Genomic DNA, 22,275 nt, shown 5'->3' on the forward strand with positions numbered 1-22,275 from the left:
GTCCCCTTCTCCTCCTGCCTTCAATCTTTCCCAGTGTCAGGGTCTTCTCCAATGAGTCGGTTCTTCACATCAGGTGTCCAAAGCCTCCCCATATATGTTCTTTAAGATCTGTGCGCATGCTTGGTCACTCAGTCGTGTCCGACCCTTTGCGAGGCCATGAACTGTAGCCTGCCAGGATCCTCTGTCCATGGAATCCTCCAGGCAAGAAAACTTGAGTTTCCATGCCCTCCTCCAGAGGATCTTCCCGACCCAGGAATCCAACCCGGGTCTCCCACTTTGCAGACGGATTCTTTACCAGCCGAACTACCAGGGATGCCCTCTTTAACGACCGCATAACATTAAAGTTTTCAAGCTCAACCTCCCTTTAAAAGAAAAGTAAATTTGCTTTCAGTTCAGTTCAGTCGCTCAGTCGTGTCTGACTCTTTGCGACCCCATGAATCGCAGCACGCCAGGCCTCCCTGTCCATCACCAACTCCCGCAGTTCACTCAGACTCACGTCCATCGAGTCAGTGATGCCATCCAGCCATCTCATCCTCTGTCGTCCCCTTTTCCCCCTGTCCGCAATCCCTCCCAGCATCAGAGTCCTTTCCAATGAGTCAACTCTTCGCATGAGGTGGCCAAAGTACTGGAGTTTCAGCTTTAGCATCATTCCTTCCAAAGAACACCCAGGACCGATCTCCTACTAAGCAGTAAAAATTTTACAAGGAGGAAAAAAATTTTTTTAATGGCAAGCGTCCGTTTAAGGACTCCATGACAGAAGTCTGGGGAGTCGGTTCGCTCCGCCACAGACTCACCGCGGCTAGTGACATGACACGGGCCACCACGGCGGAGAGGGGTTGAGGGTCCAGGGACCACGGCACTTGGCGCTTTTTGTGGGGATTTCGCGAGAGACTGACACGGGACAAGGCGGAGGGAACAGCTGGACCGCCCTGCTCCCCGCGACAAGGACGGCCTTCCAGCTCCGGGTCCTCTTCCATCCGAGAAGCTGTCTCTTCAGCACTCGGCCGGACACCGGAACGCGAGGCGGTCGTGTCAACAGTCAGCCGGGGAGCCGGCTCCGTGACGGCCCGGAAAGGACTGAGCACGCGCGGAACGCGCCTGGCGTCAAGCGGAGAGGAAATGTCCCCCGCGCCGGCATTCCGGAGGCATATGTTGCTTTGGTGACTCCACGGGGCGAGGGGCGGCGCTAAAGTACTAAAGCGGTCTCCCCAGAGTTACACCCACTCCTCCCACAAGCCATCCCCACTCCTTTCCCAAGGCTCCCGCGGCCATCGGGAAAATCCGAAGAGGCGGACCCCTTTCACTTCGGACGCACTTCCCTTTCACGGCAGGAAGTAGGTGAGGCGGCGGAGCGGGCTGGAAAAAAAAAAAAAAAAAGAAAGAAACACTAAACAACGGACGAGCCGCGCATGCGTTGTTCTCTGGCGGCCTCATGTGTGGAGTCGAGTAGCCCGATTCGTCGCTTCGCCCGGAGTGCGCCTGCGCGGTCACAGGGTTTTTCTCCACACCGCCCCCCCTCTTCAGTCTCCGCTTCCCCTCCCCCTGTCCCCCGCGGGGGCTCTGGGTCCGGCGCCGGGACCATGTTCACCAGCACCGGCTCCAGTGGGCTTTGTGAGTACCGGCCGCCGCCATCCTGGTTGTGTCCCCTAGACGGCACCCATTGGGTACCTCCTTGAGGAGGCTGGGGGCGGCAGGGATTCGGGGGTTGCAGGAGGTTGTGTGTGTGTGTGTGTGGTGGGGTGGTGGGGGGCGGATCTCCCATCCCCGTTGCCAGAACCTTGGTAGTTCCTGCCCCTTGGGGCCAGCGGTCACCGCCCCCGTCTCAGCCTGGAGGGGCCAGTGAGGACTGAGTCCCGCCTCCAGCTCCCCTCGCCCCCTACCGCCTGTGAGCCCCAGGTTCGATGCTCAGGTGCTCCGGGGCTGCCGCCAAGTGGGCTGGGCAGTTAGGGTCCGGCTGGGTTGCCTGGTGTTCTGGCCCGGCTTCTTGCCCTCAGCGGAGAAACCAGAGGCTGTCCGGGTGGAGGCGATGCTGGAAACCTGCTCCATTCATTTTAGGCTACCGAGGGACCCCAACTGGCTTCCCTCAGATGCAGATTTCAAACCTCTGCTTCAGAACCTGACCCCTTAGTTTTACTTTGATTTTTTTTTCCTCCTCAGCCTCCCTTAGGAGTATTTAGATAAACAAAAACTGATTAAAAGTACTTGAAAGTGGAAGGAAGTTTGGAAGGAGTTTGGCACAAGCAGGGCCGTTGCTGCTGGATGTTGTTATGTTTTAGTGGAGTATCAGCGGTGGGGTGTCAACAGATAGAGGGTAGAGAAATATATAGAGCCTTTTAAACAGCTTTCTTTTTCTTGCTGAAATGGCCTAATTGACTCAAGGAAATGGCAACCCACTCCAGTATTCTTGCCTGGAGAATCCCATGGATGGAGGAGCCTGGTGGGCTACAGTCCACGGGCACTCAAAGAGTCCGACACGACTGAGCGACTTAACTTTCACTTTAACTTTCAAGATGGACTGTATGTCAGCTGACCAGCATTGAGGTTAGGCATTGACAGAGCAACAGCGAACTGTTTGAACAGCTACAGTTTTTGCAACTGCTTGTCACTGTTCATGCTTCCTTATCTCCAAATGTGTGAAGTTAATCTTACCAAGTACAGAGGCAGTTGACATTTCCAAACGTTCATGATCTCTTGTGAAAGCTAGGAATCTTTTCGAGAACACAGATCGCATTATTGACCAGGGGATTTTTGCAGAAATTAACACCTGTGGTCAGCAGTTTGTTACATAAGTGAATATTAATATGTCTCTGGTCAATAAACGTTCTGGTAACAAAAGATGTATTAAGATACCTTGTCAGTAAATTGATATCTTAGTCTGGGAGTAAGTTAGTATCAGGGTGACAGGCATAATTATAAATCTTCCTCACTTCTCAGCTTCTCAGGTTTTGAAGTGGGCTTAGTATTTATGATTTACCTTGTTTCATGATTTGATTTATGGCATTTTTCAAGCACTGGCCTCAGAGTATCTTAACAGCTACTAGGTAGTTAATCTTCCTCAGAGTACCTTTTGGATAGAGAACATCATGACTGTTGAAACTGATAGTTGAGAAGGTGGTGTGTTTTTCTTGTGATCCTACTATGAGCCATGCACTGCTGAATAGGAAATTAGCGGTTGTTATTGTTCAGTCGGTCAGTTGTGTCCGACTCTGGGACCCAGTGGACTGCAGCACCCCAGGCCTCCCTGTCCTTCACTCTTTCATGGAGTTTGCCCGAATTCATGTCCATTCATGCCATACAACTGTCTCATCTTCTGTCATCCCCTTCTCCTCCTGCCCTCAATCTTTCCAGCATCAGGGTCTTTTCCAATGAGTCGACTCTTTACATCAGGTGGCCAAAGTATTGGAGCTTCAGCTTCAGCATCAGTCCTTCCAATGAATATTCAGGGTTGATTTCCTTTAGGATGGACTGGTTTGACCTCCTTGCCGTCCAAGGGACTCTCAAGAGTCTTCTCCAGCACCACAATCAATGGTAGAATTCTTCAGTCTTATTTGTTTTCTTTCATCATTTTGAGCCATCCTTCCTTGCTAATCAAAAAACATCAAGCAAAATCTGTTACTGGTTACTATGCTCTGTTAGCCATTATGTTGCCAAAGTATATTCAAATTTGATATAAGGTGACTCTGGGGAAGGTAAGACATGATTACTTGTGGCACATGGTTGATAAGTATTGATTTCTAGGAGCCAAACTGCAGCCTGGGGAGAGGCCTAGGCCCAAGGCTCCTCCTTAGCTGTCTTGCCTTGTTTCTGAAATAAATGTATCCGAAGCATAAAAATGGGTGGAATGGCCATTCCTCAGAAGTCCTGTCTTATATGCTCCTTTAACAAACATTTTGAGCAACTCTTATGAGTTGGTTTCTGGGGATGTGACAACTCTTGCTGGGTTCTGGGGACTTGACATTGGACAAGTCTTGGTCCCAGTGTTTGCAGAACTTACAGTGTTGTTTAGGCACCATTTTTTCCCCGGACTGGTCTTTTGGCAAGTCTAGGCAGGAAAATTTTCCTTGCTCTAAAGTTTTCTTTGCAAGGCTCCCCACTGAAAGGGAAGTGATTTCCTTTAGATAAGTCATGTGCCCTTTGGTAAATGAGAGTTCTGATCCTAAGTGTCCTGAGGATGAATGTTTGCCTAACCCTGCCCCAAGGTGTGTTTTTTAAGGGAAAAATCCCTGCTCTTTCCTACCACCTGCATATTTCCCACCTCTGTGACTAGTAGATGATGGTGTTTTCATGTTACACTTGCTTTCCTCTCTCTCTCATTTATTTATTTATTCTGCAAGTGTCTGTTGACTATGTACATAAGCCACATACTGTTTGTGTACAAAGGATAAAGTGGTACACAGGATGAAGCAGACCAGCATCCAATAAGTATGTTACCATGGGATTGCACATAGTGGTAAGTGTCGTGAGGAAAATTCAAGGGCAGTGGCGTAGACTGTAGTTATAGAGGACTATAGCAGGAAGCCGGAAGAATGCAAAGAATGCTGCTTTAGCTGTCATGGTCAGAGAAGACGTTCAGGAAGGTGACCGAAATGGTGTGAAGGAGCCAACAGGTGAGTTTTTGTTGAACAGTGTGCATCTTGCAGAAGGGGAGACACAAGCGCAGAGACTCTCAAGCAGGCAGAGCAGGGCGTTTTCCAGGTGTTGAAGAAAGCTGGTGCTGCCAGGGTCGTGAATCAAGCAAAAGGCATTTGCAACCATGTCTTTGAAACTGTACTGCTGTCGGGTGATTAGGACTGGATAAACGTGCGTAGGACTCATGTTCATGCCTCATTTTAGATCCTTGCTTAGAGACGACTACATGTTGAGTAATAGATGTATTATTTCTGACATTTATTAGTAAGCGGTCCCATGACTTACTTCACAGTGTACTCACTCTGACCGTGGATTCAAGCAACACTCATTGCATGTCTGCTGCTGCTGCTAAGTCGCTTCAGTCGTGTCCAACTCTGTGCGACCCCATAGACGGCAGCCCACCAGGCTCCCCCGTCCCTGGAATGCTCCAGGCAGGAACACTGGAGTGGGTTGCCATTTCCTTCTCCAATGCATGAAAGTGAAAAGGGAAAGTAAAGTCACTCAGTCGTGTCCGACTCTTAGTGACCCCATGGACTGCAGCCTACCAGGCTCCTCTGTCCATAGGATTCTCCAGGCAAGAGTTCTGGAGTGGGGTGCCATTGCCTTCTCCCATTGTCTAATGTATTCCAATTTCAGGTCCCACCTTCAAGGAGTTCAGTGTCTAGCGGGAGAAAAGTTGACAAAAAGCAATGAGACAATGTCTGTACTGGGTGCTGTGGGTTTCTGGCAGGGGGTGGGCTCGGGAGGGGAGAGGCGCTGTTAAGACTTCCATTGTGGGGCGATGCTTCAGCTGACTTTTGCAGCCTGAGCACGAACTGCTCAGGCGTGCAAGTAGGGAGAGGGCCTCTGTGGGGGACGGAGCCTGGGCAGGGCCTGGCAGAGAGGCCAGAAGTGATCAGTTAGGGGATTGCTGATTCCAGCGGAGGGGAGCACTTCCTGCACAGAGGTGTGTGCAGTGACGTCATTCAGAGGCCAGTGAGTCGAGGGCTGGGGATGGAACCTGAAGAGCAGATGTAGCCAGCTGCCCCTCCCCAGGAACACAGACAGGAGCGGATGGTAGAGCCGAGTTCAGGAAGCAGGAGAAGGTGAAGCTGTGAAACTCTGGTTGGGGAGGCTTCACGCTGCTGTGGGTGGCAAAATGGAAGCTTCCCCTTGGGGATGCGAGCAGGGTTTTCCATACGCTGCCTGTGTCCTGGCTGCGAGAGCAGCCACGGAGCTTTCAGATTCCTGGTCCCATCCCCAGAGAGTCACATTCAGAAGAGCTAATGTGGCCATTAGAGATCTGAATTTTTAAAACCAGGGGGATGATTCTGAGGGACAGATTTAGGTCAAGGCAATAGGGTGGCCAGCAGGAGGGGCCCAGAGTCCAGCGGGAGAGGCTGATGGCTTAGGTGCAGGTGGGAGCAGTGGAGATAGACACGGGGGAGAAGGAGGTTTCTAAAAATGTGTAGGCAGGTAGGCTGTGTCAGTAGAGCTCATGAGATCGGGAGAGAGAAAGGAGTTGAAGGTGACCGGGTAGACACGTTCCTGTTCACCGAGGCAGAGAGTGTAGAAACGGAGGGCTCAGTTGGGGGGAAGACATTTAGTGTCTGAGGGCCTGGGAAGTCCAGTTGAAGATAACCCAAGGGCCATCTGCAGAGAGGGAGCTGGCCTGGACACGGGCCATTACGTGGGGGTTGTGCCCTGGATGTGAATGACGACACCGGGAGCAGCAAGTAGACCTGGAAGGCTGAGGACAAACTTTCAGCTCAGTTCAGTTCGGTTCAGTCACTCAGTTGTGTCCGACTCTTTGCGACCCCATGAATCGCAGCACGCCATGCCTCCCTGTCCATCACCTACTCCCGGAGTGCACTCAAACTCAGGTCCATCGAGTCAGTGATGCCATCCACCCATCTCATCCTCTGTCGTCCCCTTCTCCTCCTGCCCCCAATGCCTCCCAGCATCAGGGTCTTTTCCAATGAGTCAACCCTTGGCATGAGGTGGCCAAGGTACTGGAGTTGCAGCTTTAGCATCATTCCTTCCAAAGAAACCCCAGGGCTGATCTCCTTCAGAATGGACTGGTTGGATCTCCTTGCAGTCCAAGGGACTCTCAAGAGTCTTCTCCAACACCACAGTTCAAAAGCATCAATTCTTCAGTGCTCAGCCTTCTTCACAGTCCAACTCTCACATCCATACATGACCACTGGAAAAACCATAGCCTTGACTAGATGGACCTTTGTTGGCAAAGTAAAACTTTAGGCAGTTCCAAACCAGTGTTGAAGACGCAGTGGAGACAGGAGACAACAGAGTAGGGAGACAGGAGACAACAGAGTAGGCAGACATGGGTGTTTCTCTAGGAGAAAACTGTCCTCACCTGACCTAGTTTGATTTGCCTGCTTTCTTTGTAAACAAACTCCTGCAGCTTCTTCCCACTCTCTCATGGTGACTCTGATGGCCAGACTTCTGATCTCCTTGTCTCCAGTTTACAGCCCATTTCTGGCATCTTCCACTTCCAGTGTGGAGACCACGGTTGATTCCCCGAGTTGCGTTGCCGTCGAGACCCTTGGCGACCTCGGATCCCTGTCCTGCTGATCCCTTTTGCCCACCTGGCAAAACCCCAGCCTCATCCTAATGTGTGGTGTCCATGCGAGCTGAGTCCTGGCACGGCTGCTCAGTTCCATTTCTTGGATTCCATTGTCTCATCATCCAGGCTGTTCCCACGCTTACTCCATCCCAGATACAAGGGCCATGGGTGTTGGCACCCATGGCCATGCCTGGGCACATCCTCTCACTAACTTGTTTGTATCCATTCTTTAGCAGGTGTTAGAGGAGATGTGCTAATGTAGGTGATGTTCGAGCTGATTTTGGAGGGACGAGTAAGGGTTTGTCAGGCATGTGAACGTAGTTCTTTTTCCCCCCAATCTCAAAGAATTCTTCTAATTGAGGCCCACCCTTTGTCTATTCTTAACTCATTCTTTTAAAACGTATTTTTGTTATTTATTTGGCTGCATTGGGTCTTAGTTGCAGCATGTGGGATCTGGTTCCCTGACCAGGGATTGAACCTGCGGCTCCAGCATTGGGAGCTCAGAGTCTTAACCACTGGGCAACCAGGGAAATCATCCTCTGCTGCCTTTTCTAGTGACACTCCCTCCTCTCTTCTGGCACGAGTTAAAGCTGGTGCTTTCTGCTGTGGGCTCTTCGGAGATCCCCAGGATATTTCAGATCCCTATTCTGTGGAAAGTGAAAGTGAAAGTGAAGTCCCTCAGTCATGTCCGACTCTTTGTGACCCCACGGACTGTAGCCTATCAGGCTCCTCCGTCCATGGGATTTTCCAGGCAAGAGTGCTGGAGTGGATTGACATTTCCTACTCCAGGGGATCTTCTGACCCAGGAATCGAACCCGGGTCTCCCGCATTGCAGGCCAATGCTTTACCATCTGAGCCACCAGGGAAGCTCTAGTTCTGTGGAAAGGAGATGTTATTCCCTATTTTTTTCGGGTGGTTGTGAAGATGAAAACATTTATCATGTGTAAACTCCTAGAGTTTTGCCTAGTAAATAAGTAGGGTGAAGTATTTTTTTTCTTTTTTAATTAATTTAATTTGAATTGAAGGATAGTTGCTTTACAATATTGTGTTGGTTTCTGCCATACATCACCACAAATCAACCATAGGTATACATGTGTCCCTCCCTCTTGAACCTTCCTCCTACCTCCCACCACATCCCATCCCTCTAAGTTGTCACAGAGCCCCGGTTTGAGTTCCCTGTGTCATACAGCAGAGAGACTCCTCTAGTAACAACCTATGGAAATGATCCCTGAAAGTATAGTCTTAGGGTGAAGTATTTTTAACTGGAGACTTCTTTGGAGTCTTAAAAATACAGAAGCATAACCACTTCATCCATTGACTGTGTTCTGTACGTGCCCAACTGCTAATGACTTTGTTTCTTCTTCCCTACCAAGCTTCTTGAAAGATGTCTTCACTTGTTTTCCTTTCTCACTTCCCTTCACTCTTAAGCTCTGCAGTTAATTAGCTGTTTGTTTTTTTTTCTGATGGTCACCGGCTGCGGCCTGGCGTTTACCGTGCCTTCTTCCCTCCCCCACATACCACCGAGAGTGAGTGACCAGAGACTTCCTTGTCCACATACGGGCCTCTCACTCCTTGTCTTAGTGGAATGTTCTCTCACACTGGCCTTGATGAACACTTTTTGTACGATTTTTTTTTTTTTTAAATGGAAGTGTTGTTGATTTACAATCTTATATTAGTGTCAGGTGTATAGCATACTGATAAGCAGTTTTTATAGATTGCCTTCCATTCAAAGTTATTATAAAATATTGGCCATATTCCCTGTGCTGTACATTACCTCCTTGTATCTTATTTATTTTATACCTGGTAGTCTGTACCTTTCTAAAATTCCTTGTTCTTTGACTTTCTCCTCTCATCTCCTGACGACATCTACTTAGTTTGTTTCACATCCTCAGGGGCTCCTGAATTTGGCTATAAGTTATTGTCACTTTAAGATGAGCAGTTTCAGTGGATCATTAAGGCCAAAACCTATTTCTGTCGAAGTAAAGAGTGAACTGAAGGTTGTTGTTGCTTAGTTGCTAAGCCATATCCGACTCTTAGTGACCCCATGGACTATAGCCTCCAGGCTCCACTGTCCATGGGGATTCTTCAGGCAAGAATACTGGAGTGGGTTGCCATTTTCTTTCTCAGGGCATCTTCCCAACCAGGGATGGAACCTGGGTCTCTTGCATTGGCAGGTGGATTCTTTACCACTGAGCCACCAGGGAAGCCCATGAGCCAAAAGTAGAGAGTAGAAATAGAGTGGATTGTTGGGATGGACAGCTGAGCGAGTCTCAGGAAGACAGAGCTGGAGTCAGCCCTTTGGAGATTCGTATGGTTGTCAGTACCCAAGGGTATCATGCTAACTAAAGCTCACATAGCCCTGAGTTGGGAACCAGTATAAATTTATCGGAGTGCGAAATTCGTTCTCAGCTGAGCTGGAAATTTCCTTTGAGTGAAACTCTTCTTTCTTTATCCAAAAACCTTAGTTAGGAAGCTCGAGTCAAATGCAGTTGATGAATCCGCGGTAACCGTGGTGCCAGCCTGTGGTAAGGACATTCTTCTCACTCTAGAGATGGGTGAGCCGTAAGGACCAGTGGGTCACTCAGGGTCTACAAACCCCACCCTCATTTCAGCTTTAGGATATGGCCTCAGAAGCCGAGCACTCGCACCAGCATCGCGCTGACACGACACTTCCATAGTTTCGCACTGCGGCTCTGGTGGTGCTCCCAGGAAGGGCCATACCACATTCTGATACATTCTTTCCTCAGGTATGTACTCAATGTGTTGAATACATAAGTAAGTTGTGGGAGATGATCAAAGTAAATATTTTTGTCTCTCACCATCTCTTTAAAATGCACTTGGCTTGGGAAGCTTTTTGCCTTTAGGAAACGGCATCAGGCTTTATGACTTTTTATTCACTCTTTAAGTTATTGATTCAACAGCTGTTTACTATACCCGTGAGTCAGCTATTCTTCTAGGAGCTCGGGATTCAGTAGTAAGTGAAAGACAAAAGGTGCATTCAGGTGGCAGTAACCTTAGGGAACAGAAGTCACAAAATATAAGCTCAGTTTAGAGATCAAAGTACCCAGTTCAGTGTATTCAGCCTTCATCCAAAGGTAAGACTTTTTCTCCCTCTTTCTCCCAGTTAAGATTTTCTCCCTCTTTAGAGATTGAAAGTACCTAGTTCAGTTCATTCAGCCTTCATTCAAATTTAAGACTTTTCCTTCTTCTTTCTCTCAATTGGGATTTGTAGCTGGTAATGCCTTGTCAGAGAAAGTGATGTAACTAGCTTCTGACCTTTTGTGTCCCAACTGACCCTGAAATTTCCAGTTTCTCCTTCCTGGTTTCTAGATGGGGCAGAGTGGGAGGATGAAGAAATGGTGAGGAGCTCAGACTGTTCTATGCTTCTCTCTGCGCCTGGCCAGTGGTTTAAGCTGACTCTGTCCTGTAGGTTCTTTCGATGTCTGGGGAGGCACTCATGTGGGTTGCTCCCCTGACCTCTGGGGGATGTATTGTTAGGCTGGTGGGCTTCATTTGGTGACTCTTCCTTAGCTTCCTGAAACTTAGGTCCATCTGCAGTTTCTTCCTTCTAAGGCCTGTTTGGCTTGCTTGAGGGTACTGTTGGACAAATCAAAGACGACGCCTCTGGCTTGTGGTCCACCTCTGCTCTGCTGGAATTGCTGATTCTTTGTCCTGGTCGTACATTTTTTATCACATTGATCAACATGGCTTCTCCTCCTTCTGCTTTCCAGAAACCCACTGTACCCCCCACCTCCTATCAGGGCTCAAGTATTCAGCTCACCCCTTGCTCAGCTTGACGCGAGGGCCTGGATGTACGCACAGTGGGTTGGTGGTTCACTCCACTCGTCTTCCTCGTGATGTCCTCTCTCCACAGCAGAGAGCTCTCACCCTTCTGCTCTTTATACTCAAGATCTGACCGAGAGGACTCTCTTGGTGCTCTTTCTTTGTAAACTCTGCATTTTGGTTGTGGAGTCTCCGTTTGGTCTTCAGCGACTCTTGTATTAATATTTCAGTACCTCAGTGAAACCTGCAATTTTGCCATCTTGTTTTAGTTAGGTTTCTGTTTTGAGGGCCAAGGATTACTTGGCTGGCCTCTTTAGAGGTGACTTTGTGTATTTGTGTTCAGATTTGATTCCTTGTTGCAGTAAGGGATTAACTGAGCAGGCCTGGTTTGCCCAAACCCCTGAACCAGTTGCTTTTAATGCCTGATTCTTGGGGATAAGCTGCTTCCCAGATTTCTTAAGTTTTGAGGGAGTGTATTTTTTGAAACAAGGAGACCCAACCAGTCCATTCTTAAAGGATATCAGTACTGGGTATTCTTTGGAAGGAATGATGCTAAAGCTGAAACTCCAGTACTTTGGCCACCTCATGCGAAGAGTTGACTCATTGGAAAAGACTCTGATGCTGGGAGGGATTGGGGGCAGGAGGAGAAGGGGATGACAGAGGATGAGATGGGTGGATGGCATCACCGACTCGATGGACATGAGTTTGAGTGAACTCCGGGAGTTGGTGATGGACAGGGAGGCCTGGCGAGCTGCGATTCATGGGGTTGCAAAGACTCGGACACGACTGAACAACTGAACTGAACTGATTTTTTGAAACTCTTGAGAAATACAGTACTCTTTATTCAAGAATTTTGATTGAGAAGGAAAGACATATTAAGTAGGAAAGGGCAAACCTGAGCAAGGATGCTTTTAAAAACAATGTTTTTCTTTTCAATCTAAAGTAAGATTAACCACATTATAGAAAGCTTGCAAGATAGAGAAAAACCACAGTTAGCATTTCAGTTAATTTTCTTAATCTTTTCCCCTCTATACATTTATGTTCTTGTTTTAAATTAACTGATTTTGTTATTGTAAAATGAATACATGTTCACCAAAGAAAATTCTGAAATATGGAAAAGTAGTGGGAAGAAATAAAAACATCATTTATTAACATCTTGGTGTTTATACTTTTTCCATTGCAAAAATGAATATCCAAATTAATAATTAAGTTTATCACACTTGAATACTATTTTCTAACTTGCTTTTATTTCATGCAACACGCTTAAAATGCAGTCATAATGACTGTGTGTATATTCTGCTGTTTTCTCCTTTGTCATAAGCATTTTCTTAGTATACTATTCTTACAGTTAGGTTTGTGCTTCCCTCTGTTGTTTTTTTTTTTTTTTTTCCATTATAGTAATGCTGAGAGCATCTTAATTTTCAGATATTCCTAGAAGTAAAAGAAGACTAGATAAAGAGTGTTTTAACTTTTGATACTGCCAAATTCTAGCCCCACAGGATGGTACCTACAACTTTACCAGCAATTTTAAGGGAGAAAATATTGGTTTACTTAAGTTACCACGTTTAATTTTCACAGTCGCTCTAGGTATTATTACTCTATTTTTCTGCAAATGAGTATGTTGAGGCTCAGAGTGTAATTTGTCCAAATTATGTGGAAGAGCTAAGACTGAGCTCAGGTTTGCCTGCCTCCAAAGCCAGTGTTTTTTTCCACTGTGTCATGCCACATTAGAGACTAAATTGATGTGAATTTAGTCTCTGACTAGGAGCAATGGGAATATAACCTCTAAGCCTTAGGAAAAACACCTGGGAAAGAGAATCATCATTTAAATGAGAGTTCTGCGTATCTCTGTAATTTTTCAATCAACAACTAATAAAATATGCATCATTACCAGTTTTACTTGTATCACACTGTAAATTTTACCGTGTAACACTTACATGACAGTACTAGGCTCCATCTGAACCGCTGGTTGGTTCAGAACAACCCCGTGAGGTGCTCTTCTGAGTTATTCCTCGCAGTTTGCAGATGAGGAAGGTGAGGTGCAGTATTTAAGTAACTTGTCCAGGATCATAGCTGGGGAGGAGCACGGCTAGACTTGGAATGCAGTCTGGCTCCCTGTTGTGTGTTGTCAACTAATGCACACTGCTACTGCTCAGACTCAAGTTTATTTACATTTCGCTCTCTCGACCACTTGACCCTGTTCATAGGCTCGTGATGAATACAGCAGCTCTGCTCAGCAGTGGGGCTTATTTCCCGGTCACTGAAAACGCACTCTGAGTCCTGGCACGTTGCTTTTCGTTGCTGCCCTTGTGTCTGCTGCAGCTCCTTTCTCTCGGGTCCACCACGTTCCTTTTGTTGGCTTTCAGTCCGTGAGTCTCCCTCTTTCTTCCTAAGCAGAACCAAAATCTTGTTCTGTTTTCACTAGAGATGTTTTATGTCCTAATTAGGATTTTTTTTTTCTTGTAGGAACTAATATACTATGGTTATTTTTATTTGCATAGTGTTCTTTTTCCCTTCTCTTTCTTAATAACTTGACTAATAAAGAGAAAGTAAAAAGAACACTATGCAAATAAAAACAGCCATAGTATATTCAGTCAGTTCAGTCGTTCAGTCGTGTCTGACTCTTTGCGACCCCATGAATCACAGCACGCCAGAATTCCCTGTCCATCACCAACTCCCGGAGTTCACTCAAATTCATGTCCATCGAATCGATGATGCCATCCAGCCATCTCATCCTCTGTCGTCCCCTTCTCCTCCTGCCCCCAATCCCTCCCAGCATCAGGGTCTTTTCCAGTGAGTCAACTCTTCGCGTGAGGTGGCCAAAGTACTGGAGTTTCAGCTTTAGCATCATTCCTTCCCATGAACACCTAGGACTGATCTCCTTTAGGATGAACTGGTTGGACCTCCTTGCAGTCCAAGGGACTCTCAAGTCTTTGCCAACACCACAATTCAAAAGCATCAATTCTTCGGTGCTCAGCTTTCTTCACAGTCCAACTCTCACATCCATACATGACCGCTGGAAAAACCAGAGCCTTGACGACAGACCTTTGTTGGCAAAGTAATGTCTCTGCTTTTGAATATGCTATCTAGGTTGGTCATAACTTTCCTTCCAAGGAGTAAGCATCTTTTAATGGCTGCAGTCACCATCTGCAGTGATTTTGGAACCCAGAAAAATAAAGTCTGACAGTTTCCACTGTTTCCCCATCTATTTGCCATGAAGTGATGGGACCAGGTGCCATGATGTTAGTTTTCTGAATGTTGAGCTTCAAGCCAACTTTTTCACTCTCCTCTTTCACTTTCATCAATAGGCTTTTTAGTTCCTCTTCACTTTCTGCCATAAGGGTGGTGTCATCTGCATATCTGAGGTTATTGATATTTCTCGCGGCAATCTTGATTCCAGTTTGCACTTCTACCAGCCTAGCGTTTCTCATGATGTACTCTGCATAGAAGTTAAATAAGCAGGGTGACAATCAATATACAGCCTTGACGTATTCCTTTTCCTATTTGGAATCAATCTGTTGTTCCATGTCCAGTTCTAACTGTTGCTTCCTGACCTGCATACAGGTTTCTCAAGAGGCAGGTCAGGTGGTCTGGTATTCCCATCTATTTCAGAATTTTCCACGGTTTATTGTGATCCACGCAGTCAAAGGCTTTGGCATAGTCAATAAAGCAGAAATAGATGTTTTTCTGGAACTCTCTTGCTTTTTCGATGATCTGGATGTTGGCAATTTGATCTCTGGTTCCTCTGCCTTTTCTAAAACCAGCTTGAACATCTGGAAGTTCACAGTTCATGTATTGCTGAAGCCTGGCTTGGACAATTTTGAGCATTACTTTACTAGCGTGTGAGATGAGTGCAATTGTGCTGTAGTTTGAGCATTCTTTGGCATTGCCTTTCTTTGGGATTGGAATGAAAACTGACCTTTTCCAATCCTGTGGCCACTGCTGAGTTTTCCAAATTTGCTGGCATATTGAGTGCAGCACTTTCACAGCATCATCCTTCAGGACTTGAAATAGCTCAACTGGAATTCCATCACCTCCACGAGCTTTGTTCGTAGTGATGCTTTCTAAGGCCCACTTGACTTCTCATTCCAGGGTGTCTGGCTCTAGGTGAGTGATCACACCATCGTGATTATCTGGGTCATAAACATCTTTTTTGTACAGTTCTCCTGTGTATTCTTGCCACCTCTTCTTAATATCTTCTGCTTCTGTTAGGTCCATACCACTTCTGTCCTTTATGGATCCCATCTTTGCATGAAATGTTCCCTTGGTATCTCTAATTTTCTTGAAGAGATCCCTTGTCTTTCCCATTCTGTTGTTTTCCTCTATTTCTTTGCATTGATCTCTGAGGAAGGCTTTCTTATCTCTCCTTGCTATTCTTTGGAACTCTCCATTCAGGTGCTTATATCTTTCCTTTTCTCCTTTGCTTTTCGCTTCTCTTCTTTTCACAGCTATCTGTAAGGCCTCCTCAGACAGCCATTTTGCTTTTTTGCATTTCTTTTCCATGAGGATGGTCTTGATCCCTGTCTCCTGTACAATGTCACGAACCTCCGTCCATAGTTCATCAGGCATTCTATCAGATCTAGTCCCTTAAATCTATTTCTTACTTCCACTGTATAATCATAAGGGATTTGGTTTAGGTCATACCTGAATGGTCTAGTGGTTTTCCCTACTTTCTTCAATTAGCTCCTACCAAAAAAAAAAAAATCCTAATTAGGGAATGGCAGCCCACTCCAGTATTCTTGCCTGGAGAATTCCCATGGACAGAGAAGCCTGGCGGGCTACAGTCCCTGGGTTGCAAAGAGTCGGACACGACTGAGCAACTAAGCACATTATCTACCTTGGGCTTCCCCAGTGGCTCAGCAGTAAAGAATCTGCCCTGCAATGCAGGAGACCCAGGAGACGTGAATTCAATCTCTGGGTTGGGAAGATCCCCTGAAGGAGGGCATGGCAACCCTATCCAGTATTCTGCCTGGAGAATCGCATGGACAGAGGAGCCTGGCGGGCCACAGTCCATACATAGGGTTGCAAAGAGTCAGACACGACTAAAGTGACTTAGCCCATTATCTGCCTTTTCCACCTTTTTCCATTCTCAGCTTATGGCAGTATCAGTTTAAGTCAGAACCTACCTTAAATCAAGCTACTTTAAAAATGTATTTCTATGGAATTTTAATAAGTACAGCCTGATAAAGAATATCATAAATAATAATTGACTCCAACATTTTTGATGTGTGCTTTGTGGAACACATTGGTAGTGTGTGGGGCTGCTTAAAATTTTTTTTTAATTAAAATTTTTAAACCTAAAATTATATTGTTCAGTTCATTTTTTCTAGCTTTATTGAGATATAGTTTTCAAAAATTTTATATGTTTCTATTGTATGTGATGTTTTGTCATATGTATACATGGTGAACTGATTACTGTGGTCAAGGTAATTAACATACCCATCACCTCACAGTGATCTTTTTTGTGTGTGTCAAACATTCAAGATCTACTAGCCAGTTTCAAGTATACAATACAGTATTGTTACCTATCGTCACATGCTGTACATTGCTTAAATTTTAACTCTCATTTAAATAATAAATGAAAATTATTGTTATTTTTATTGTTGTTCAGTTGCTCAGTCATGTCCAACTCTTTGCGACCCCCTGCACTGCTTATGTAAATCATGATTCCCTTTCCCAGACATTTTTCATGAGATTTTTATGTTACATTGCCACTGTTCTCAGACATTTTCCAATGCTTATGTCACCTTAGTCCCTTGAATGTAGCATGATACTGTGAAAAGAGCACAGTATTAGTTGTTTTTTAAAGATTGATGATGCAAGTTAGTACTTTCAGGCTTATGGACCCTGCGACAAGGAAATTTAACTCTTTATTAAATTGATTAACTTTTTGTTTCTAAGACTTATTGGGCATGGTCTTCATTGTAGAAAATTTGGGAAATAAAAGGAAGAACATAGAATTCCATTTTGCTGTGCCACCGAGAGTTCATCCCTGTTTACATCTTCAATTCAGTTGCTCAGTTGTGTCTAACTCTTTGCGACCCCATGAACCGCAGCACGCCAGGCCTCACTGTCTATCACCAGCTCCCCAAGTCCACCCAAACCCATATCTTGGTGTTCTGTAAATTTTTACATACATATGTATGTATGTAAACGTATTTAAAAGCAAAATTGGATCTATATACAGTTTCCTGTTCTGATTTTTTCATTTAGCCTTAAATAAATTTACCCCATCATTAATAACATTGTTAATGATGTTCAAAGCTGACTTTTAGTGTTGTTTTTGTCTTGCCTTAATGACAAAACGGAAAAATACTTGCTGCCAAAAAATTCACAAATTACACAAGTAATGTAATGTAGAAAGGAATAGTCACATTTTACTCCAGCTAAATGACTATTACTGATAGTTTAATGGTCATTCTTTTAGAGATTTTTCTATGCAAGTTCTTAACCTATGCATTCTTTCTCTCAGACACATACACACACAGAAAATCATAATGATAGCTATGTTTACATTGTTATTATTGTGTATTCATTATCCCCTGGAGGAGGAAATGGCAAGCCACTCCATTATTCTTGCCTCATAGACAGAGGAGCCTAGCGGGCTACAGTCCATGGGGTAGCAAAGAGTCGGACATGACCGAGCACACACACCTACACACAGTCAGTGTTGAACCAAGGAGTGTGACTGGAGTCGTAGGAGAAAATAGAGCCCTGGGTCATAAAACCTGTGCTACTTCAGGAAGTCTCTTAATTTCTTTCACTATTTCTTCACTACTTAATTTCACCCTCAGCTACTGCGGCTTCTTGAGCCTTGCATCATTTTCTTCTTGGAAGTCTTCTGTGTTCTCCCCCTGGCCTCCCTCCTGCAGTAAACGTTTTGGTGCAGAGGACACAGGGTGAACTTTCCAGACGCTCACTTGGCCATTCTTGTGCATGGTGAGAGACTGGATTCCTCAGTAGCTGGTGTGGGTTTCCTCTTTGTGTGTGGGTTGGTCTTGGTCCCCAGGAGGCCCATACCTCTGCTGCCGGGCTGCCTGCAGGCCCTGTTCAGGTGTGCAGAGCTTGTGACTAGGCTGCAGAGGTGGGGAGCAGGAGGAAATCCCCGACTGCTGGCCTGCGGGCTGGCTGGGGGGCTCAGCCCTGTGTAACTCTCACTCTGAGTAAGGCTGCCCTTCCTCTTACCACCCACCCCCTCCCACTGATCTGCGTTCCCCAGGCTGGCACCTCCTGGGGGAGTCTGGAGATACCCGCGCTCTTTTCGAGTCCTTCTCAGCCCTTAGACACCTCAGCGTCCTCCCAAGTACATCGCCACTTTCTTCAGAGGGCACTTCTTGAATTTTATTTTGGGGGCCAGGCCTTTTCTCCTGCCAGGGAGAAAAATGCCAGATGAATGGCTGTGGGTGAGAAAATCCGAGTGTGCCTGGGGGTGGGGTTTTGTGGAAGGGCCACCCACCTGTCACGGCAAGGCAGGCATGTGTGCCGTTTATATGGGGATGGTTTTACACAGGATGTGGGCTCCACACCAAGGGCCATTGAGACAAACGTGAGATAATAATTCCCCTGTCAGTTCTTTCTCCTCTTGATTGTAACAGAGGGAGAGTCGCAGTCAGGTGCTAGTCTGACGTGCGTTGCTGTTAGCAGCCAGTCACCAGCTGTGACCTGGAGGAAAGAGGCAGGCCGCCATCTTTCTGTCAGCAGCAGTGTTAGAAGCTCGTAAAGCGTGTTCACTTTATAGTTATCACCTGCTGATGACAGTGTGGCACTCATTTTGTAATTATTATAGTGATGTAAAGTTTCTTTTAAAATACATTTATTTGACTAAATCATAGTAAGGTGAGTTGAAGTGTTAAATGCTAGAGTAGCACTGGGATATAGCGAAACTTGTGGTGCCAAAATGGAAATGCTTGAAGTTTGAGGGATACTCTAGATTGTTCTGACGGGTAATTCTGTTTGCACATCGCTCCTTCCCAGGTCTTGGTCTTTACTGATTGTTCCCTGGACGACTTTGAAAGGAGATGTTTCTCTGGTGTTCTGAGGGCCCTCTTATTTCAGTATGACTTAGGAAGGGAAGAAACGTGGACAGGTATCGGAGTCTGTCATCTTGAACTGGAATTTTGTCTGGAGCTGTCTTTTTGGTTTCATTGCTTTTATCCAATTCTTGAATCCGCTTAGAATTCATTTTAGTGTTTTTAGAGTTTAAGTGGGTGTTTTGTGTTCCTACTGACCTGCCAGTCTTGGCACCAGTGGTTTAAGATGTTTAGTAGCGTCTCTGTACACAAATGGATTAGGTGCTAAAAGGCTGTGTGTACAAGTCCAGGCTTAAAAGACTTTCTGCTTGGTTCTCTATTTTTTTTTAATTAATTTATTTTATTTGGAGGCTAATTACTTTACAATATTGTAGTGGTTTTTGCCATACATTGACTTGAATCATAGACTTTCCCACCAGACAGGAGTGGAAGAGATTTCTTGGATCATCAAACTTGAAAATCAGACTTAGGTTTCTCTGCCTTGCAGATATGTGTTTGGTTTGTGTCTCCCGCACCCCACCCCACCCCGATAGAGCAGTTTTATGGATGTCTTTGTGGGGACAGTCACCAGAAGGCACTCGCTGTCCTCCACTTGATCACTGAGGGTATGTTTTCATCAGGTTTCCTTCCAGGAGACTCATAGTCCTGAACAGTAAAGCAAGGTGGATGCTGAAGGCATCCCTCCCAAGAGGCACAGGTTTCTGCCTTTTCATGGACTTCCACACATTAGCTTAACCCCTTTTCGATGAAAAAGCTTAAGTGACTTCATAAAGCACCAAGTCACCCCATTCTTGGGGGACCCCTGAGAAGTTTACCAAATAGTTAAGTATTCAGAAATAGGAAAACCAAACTGGTAGGATATGGCGGCCGCTCCTCCCAGGGGTGCGAACCACACCGGGGCTTTTGGCGAGTGTGCTGTGACATGGTGACTTGTGGGAACAGGCAGGGTTGCTGCCTTTTCGTTCCCCTCATCCCCACCCCCTGCAGCGCTCGTCAGCTACGATGCTCTGTAAGAGCCCACATGGCTACGCTTTGCAAGACCTGTGGTTAGTGTCTTCAGTACCTAAAAGATGCATATTTTTATTCAGGTAGGATTCACATAACATAAAACTCACCATTTTAACCGTTTGAAGGTGTACCGCTGTTTGCTTCCGGCCCATTTACAGTGTTGTGCAGTGGTCAGTCTCTTAATTTCGGACCATTTCTATCGCGCCCTAAAGAAGCACAGCTCCCACTAAGCAGCCCCTCGCATTCCACCCGCCCCCCCACGCCCCATAATCCACTTTGATCTGCTTTCTGTCTGCATTTTTGAATTCTGGGCACTTCATGTGTATGGAATCATCGTGTGTGGCTTTTTGTTCCTGGCTGCTTTCACTCAGCGTAATTTTTCAAGATTCTTCTATATTGTAGCCTCTGTCAGTAGCGTGTGTCCTTTTATGACTGAGTGATGGCCTGTTTCATGGGTGTACTTCATTCTGTTTATTCATCTGTTGATAAACATTTGGGTTCTTTCTACTCTTTTGGCTCTTAGGGTATGCTGTGATGAATATTCAGGTTTTTGTTTGAATATCTATTCTCAGTCCTCTTGAGTATATAACTAGGAGATGAATTGTTGGGTCATATGGCTACCCACTCTAGTATTCTTGCCTGGAGAACCCCATGGACAGAGAAGCCAGGTGACCTACAGTCCATGAGGTCACAGAGTTGGGCATGACTGAGTGACTAACACCAGGACACCATGGTAATTCTATGTTTAACTTTCTGAGGAACCAAAAAGGTACAGGTGAAGTATTAAAAATAGTAATAGTGAAAATCCCTTTGGACCATGGACTAGGATACAAAGATATCAGATTTTCTTGTTATATATTAGAAAACCTTTGCTTTGGGGTCAGGCAGAACAAGTTCAGATCTAAGCCCTTCTACTAACTAGCTGTGACCTTGAGGAAGTTGTTTAACCTTTTTATCCTATTTTTTACCTAAGACATTCAGATAAGTAACTATTGCCTCAGGTACTGTAAGCATTCACTGAGTGCTTTTTTTAGCACAGTGCTTGGCATAAAGCACTCCACATGTACTGTAATAATTATTTTAGGGCAGTACACAGTCACCGTAGCCTGATGCTACTCATTGCCAAGGAGAGATGGCTGTGTGCCTCAGTCATGCCAAAGAGTTGAGGGACCCAAAAGGAGACACCCTAAACTTTGGTGTTTTATGTTGTCTTTCCCATAGATGCTTTGCATTTTTATTTTTAGATTAATGTATTGCCTGTCATTCTCAAAGTTTGTAACATCCCTGTTTTCAAAAGTGGAAGGACCCACTGCAAAGAAGTGACTTGTTTTTAACCTTCCATTTGATCCCTGCTTGGGTTCTCCATGGATGAACCACTTCCTGGTTCCACTTACAGAGGGGCCAGCAGATTGCTAGCGATTTGCCTTGTCTTGCTGCGTAAGGATTTAATGACACTTGTTACTGAATTAATAACTAGCTAAACCAAAATTATTTTTTCTAATTCTTAAAATATTTTCGTAAAAAATTAAAACCTCCCATGAACAGATCACTCAGAGATTACCACTGTTAATACTTTGACAGATGCTTAAAAAAAAACCCATGTATGAACTTTTTTTAAAAGTGTTATATAATAATGCTACTAGAAATATTTTGCACTTACTTCTTAGGAACATGTCTCCAAAGCATGAAATATTTTTCTATAACCTAGTTCTTAAAATTGAATATCATTCAATTTTATGGATAGGACAGTTTATTTTCCTATTGGATAGTCATGTTCCTAGTTTTTTCATGGTTACAAACAATGCTGTGATGAGTGTGTTTATAGCAAAAATCTTTTTGTATATTCATGATAATTACTTTGGGCTAAATTCCTAGATGTAGATTTTTTATTTTTTAACCAGAGATCTTATATATATTTTTAAAACCTTTGATCCGTTTAGCATTTAATAAAGTCAGGAAGCAAGAGTTACAACTGGACATGGAACAACAGACTGGTTCCAGATAGGGAAAGGAGTACGTCAAGGCTGTATATTGTCACCCTGCTTATTTAACTTCTATGCAGAGTACATTATGAGAAACGCTGGGCTGGAGGAAGCACAAGCTGGAGTCAAGATTGCTGGGAGAAATATCAATAACCTCAGATATGCAGATGACACCACCCTTATGGCAGAAAGCAAAGAAGAACTAAAGAGCCTCTTGATGAAAGTGAAAGAGGAGAGTGAAAAAGCTGGCTTGAAACTCAACATTCAGAAAACTGAGATC

General features: G+C 45.2%; 1 protein-coding gene across 3 annotated transcripts in view; it reads left to right on the forward strand.

The window, feature by feature from the left end:
- The first annotated feature begins 1,381 nt into the window (after window positions 1–1,381).
- The window catches only part of UBAC2 (UBA domain containing 2), a 170,492-nt gene continuing 149,598 nt past the window's right edge, over window positions 1,382–22,275 (forward strand). The window contains exon 1 of one of the 3 annotated variants that reach the window (XM_055542932.1): window positions 1,382–1,611. In XM_055542932.1, coding sequence (XP_055398907.1) covers window positions 1,410–1,611 — 202 coding nt within the window. In that variant the 5' untranslated portion in view covers window positions 1,382–1,409. The remainder of the gene's footprint in view (window positions 1,612–22,275) is intronic. The other 2 variants (XM_055542931.1, XM_055542930.1) reach the window with 2 other exon arrangements.

This window comes from Bubalus kerabau, chromosome 12 (genome assembly GCF_029407905.1).
Source record: "Bubalus kerabau isolate K-KA32 ecotype Philippines breed swamp buffalo chromosome 12, PCC_UOA_SB_1v2, whole genome shotgun sequence".
NCBI lineage: Eukaryota > Metazoa > Chordata > Mammalia > Artiodactyla > Bovidae > Bubalus > Bubalus kerabau.